This window comes from Castanea sativa, chromosome 11 (genome assembly GCF_040712315.1).
Source record: "Castanea sativa cultivar Marrone di Chiusa Pesio chromosome 11, ASM4071231v1".
Classification (NCBI taxonomy): Eukaryota; Viridiplantae; Streptophyta; class Magnoliopsida; order Fagales; family Fagaceae; genus Castanea; species Castanea sativa.
In genome coordinates this window covers 31,378,038-31,382,364 of record NC_134023.1, presented here as the reverse complement: position 1 = coordinate 31,382,364, position 4,327 = coordinate 31,378,038, and the positions used below count along the sequence as shown (strand labels likewise).

General features: G+C 30.0%; 1 protein-coding gene across 1 annotated transcript; it reads left to right on the top strand.

The window, feature by feature from the left end:
- The first annotated feature begins 1,100 nt into the window (after positions 1–1,100).
- LOC142617371 (late embryogenesis abundant protein At1g64065) lies at positions 1,101–1,926 on the top strand. Its single transcript, XM_075790200.1, has one exon. The coding sequence runs from the start codon at positions 1,166–1,168 to the stop codon at positions 1,823–1,825; it is 660 nt and encodes a 219-aa protein (XP_075646315.1). The 5' UTR covers positions 1,101–1,165; the 3' UTR covers positions 1,826–1,926.
- Positions 1,927–4,327: the final 2,401 nt, after the last annotated feature.

The window sequence follows — 4,327 nt, the reverse complement described above, 5'->3', positions numbered from 1 at the left end:
AAAAGAAAAGAAGAAAAAAAAAGCATGAATGTGGTTCCATGGTCTACTTTATATATGCAGAAGTTTGATGAGATTTAATTTACAAGGTAAAAATTTAAAATAAATGAAGGTATACCATCTAGCACTGTACAAAAAGTGGTATGTGAAGGCATAGATAAACCCCTATGATGTATTTTTTATATTCATTCATTCGTTGGACTTGGGTGGTGAAAAGGTGAATGATGCACATGCACCACACATGTAACGCACGAGTTTATGTGTTTTCCTTTTCCATATCTATATATCGTTGAAAAAACGAATTACGGGAAGGGAAGGTTGTTCCATTTTTTTTTTTTTAATACTGGAGATTGGGAGCAAGTGGTTAGTGGTTGGTGATAACACACTTAAGCATGATAATTACGTTTGCGCATTTATTCACAATTTCTCATCAATGTTAGGCTCCACCATAACAGATTATTCAAAAAGGAGCAGATATGGAAATTAATATTTAAGAAGTAACCATACATTTTGTATTTGTTGTGCTTAACATTTAATCAATTTACATAAACGAGAATCTGTTTCTTTATGTTTATGCTGATTACGAGTGGTTTAAGGCTGCCTCCCATTGGGCCAAATCGGAAGACTTTTTATGGTTCAATAAATTCACCCGCTGAACAAAGCTGACCTTAAATGTGAAATCAGTTATAATAGTCTTGTATCTGTTTTTTTTTCCCCAGTACATCAATTGGTGGCAAAAAAAAAAAAAAACAAAAAAAAAATCATTCCATGTAGTTTACAAGCAAGAAGACTAGAGCATGATAGTTGAGATGATGTTGACTACTTGGTGGAGAAAACAAGCCAATGACTTTTTATTTCGTTCCCTTTTGTTTTTTGCAAGTATCTTCACTTTTTTTCCCTCCCTCTTTTTTCTATTTAATTTTTATAATTCTTATTTATTAAAAAGAACAACTATACGAGAGAAAAATGACTCACTAGTCAACATTCAACAGCTTGAAAATTTGGGCATGACGCACCAAAAATGTCAATGTTACTAAATCCCATTCATATTACAAATCTTATATTATAAATAAAAGCACAACATGCTCTTCCAAAACTCCCCATAACAACTACTCCACTAGACAACAACACAAGCTCTCTCCTCCCCTCTCTCTCCAACCTCTTAGCCATGGTGGAGAAGGAGCAGGTCAGACCACTAGCCCCGGCCACCGACCTCCCTAGCAGTGACCACGACGAGGCTGCCCTATACATACAAAAACTCAAGCGTAAAAGATGCATCAAATGTTGTGGCATAATCTCAGCTCTCTTGTTACTCCAAGCCATAGTGGTCATAATCCTAATATTTACTGTGTTCAAAGTTAAGGACCCTATCATCAAAATGAACGGAGTGACAATCACTAAGCTCGAGCTAATCAACAACACAATCCCCAAGCCTGGTGTCAACATGTCTTTAATAGCCAATGTGTCTGTGAAAAATCCAAACGTTGCATCTTTCAAATATAGTAACACCACCACAACCCTGTTTTACCATGGCAGTGTAGTTGGTGAGGCACGAGGGCCACCAGGCAAGGCTAAGCCAAGGAGGACCATGCAAATGAATATCACCGTTGATATTATCACAGACAGACTTATATCCAATCCCAATTTGCAATCGGATGTAGGGTCAGGGCTATTGACTATGAGCAGCTATTCAAAAATACCAGGGCGAGTGAAAATGTTGAGTATTATTAAGAAACATGTTGTTGTGAAAATGAATTGCACCATGACGGTTAATATTTCGAGCAGGGCAATTCAAGATCAGAAGTGCAAGAGGAAGGTTAGTCTTTAGGATATGTTTGTTAAAGGCTTAATATATACAGTATATTTTAGTAAGATAAGCACTATGTGGAAGAATTTTATATGTAGAAATGATCGAACTTTTTTTCTTCAGTTTCTACTCTCTAGTTTCTTGTGATGGAGCCTTTTGTTTACCCTAAAGTTAATTTTTTATTTATTTATTTTCCCCTATACTTTGCAATCTCTAATCAAATTTCTCCCCCAACTACAACCCCATTGATTTTGGAATGGAAGGTATTCAAGTCTCAAGGTGCTAGTGGTGATTAAATGGCTATGAATTAGTCTTTTATTTTTTTTAATCTCCTCATCTTTTCATGTCCTAGTCCGACAAAAGTAAACAAGCTACGCTTGTACTATGTTATGAAGATATAGCTGCAAAATCATTAGTCTATCAATGTTTAATTGAGAACTTCCTCAAAAATCAACACAGCTTGTCTAGTTTATAAGTTGACCATTTTTTCACCAACTTGAATATCGTGCAGCGCCCTTAATTTTGAGTAGTTAATATATCTTTTCTTTTTCTTTTTTCATTTTGTGGTTTATGTAACAAAATAATACTACACAGTTGCGGAGTCAATATTTTGGGATGACTGATGTTGCTAACTACTACTAATTTCATTATATTGGTATTACAAATTGATAAATCGATTGTTATATCACAAAACAAAAAGTAATTTAGAAATTAATTTATAATATTGTTAATGTAGCACAAACCTTTTTTTAGGCTATATGTAAAACTCATTTTCTATGTTTCACTAAAATTTATTTCAGTTTTCTAACTTTACTTTCGTTCATTTCGGTCCTCTAATTTTCAAGTTTATTCAATTAAAACTTTTCCATCAACTTTTGTTATATGTTATGGTTAATTTTCTAATTTTTTAAATTTTTCTTCAAGTTTTTTTTAAAATAAAAATTAATTAATTAATGATTGAAAAGTATTTTCTAAATTTTGTTTTTCAAAAATTTTTAACAAAAGTAAAGTTAGAAGACTGAAATGAATTCTAAAGAAATATATATATATTTTTTTTAGAAAGAATTCTAAAGAAACTTAGAAGGTGTGTTTTGCATTTTAACCTTTTTTTTTTTTAATTTATTATGACCTCAATTGTTAAGTTTATTATAATAAATATTTTCTTTTTTAAAAAAGGAGGCACATGTTGGAAATATTTTAGTAAATAAAAATAAAAACACTAATAATATCCTGAATAGTATTAATAAGAACAGAATATATAAAGAGAAGTTTAAGAACGATCTCACAGTGCTATAGAATTAGGTTGTTAAAGTTTTGTGTCCTATAAGGTTGATTTGTGCTACCTGCAGTAAAAATCAATATGACTGGTTCTCTTGACCGAATAACCCCCTAGAATCACACTGTAGCATTAACATTTGTGTTAAAATTTCCACAAACAGATGTTCAAAAACAACCTTCTAATATGTATTTTCTTCCTCTCCCACACAAGAGAAAAAGTGTGGGAGAGAAAGAACACTTTTAGGAGAAGAAAAGAAGAGCTCTATTTTTTTGATCGAGATAGAGAACAATATATATATATATATATATATATATGTTAATAGGCAAAGCTAAGATTAGATTTCAAATTAGAATTAAATTAAAGTCTAATTTTGCGCCGCATGTTAATCTAAGCTTTTAAATTTTTGTTCCAAGAGAGTTAATTCAGTGTAAATTGGATTCCAATTAGATTTTAATTTTGTGTCACGTGTCCCATCTAATCTAACTTTTTTAATTTTTGTGCCAAGTGAATTAAATGAGTATAGAAAACAAAGAGTCCAATATAAATGAGCCATAAAAAAACCTAATCATATATCTAAGACTATATATAAAATTAGAGGAAAAGAAAGTTTTAACAATTTTATATTTATGAGTCATTTTTTGTGTAACTAAAAATAATTCAAATTTATAAGTTATTTATGTAACATACCATGACTATGTATGGTTCGTTCGTTACTAACTACATAATATATATATATATATATATATATATATATATATATATATATATATATATATATATATATATAACCAAAGGTTAGAGAGAATTCAGTTAGAATTAAAATTGAATTTTGCTTTTGTTAGCTTTCCATAAAAATTAAATTGTTTAGATTTTTTTTGTTATTAGTTCTCTAAACTAATAAGTATATTTTTTTATACTCTTTCTATTAAGATATTTTGTATGCAAAGATCTTGAACCTAAAAAATTGTAAATGAACTGAACAATCTTATGCACCTATCACCATTTAATTTAGGAGATACTATTGGAAGTATTGTATTTAGTAGAATTTCACGTATAATGACTATGAATTTTTATTTTATTAATAGTATCTAATAGTGATTTTCAAAGTTATATACATAATAGCAATATAATGAGAAATTTGGTGTAACTAATATCATGAAAATTGCAAGGGAAAACCATTTTAATACCTTTAAATATCCTAATCGAACTAATATCCTATATATTTAATAACCTAAGCTAACATC

Bases quoted from the DNA above. Each gene is read 5' to 3' on its own strand.
- LOC142617371 (XM_075790200.1), top strand. From the start codon at position 1,166: ATGGTGGAGAAGGAGCAGGTCAGACCACTAGCCCCGGCCACCGACCTC.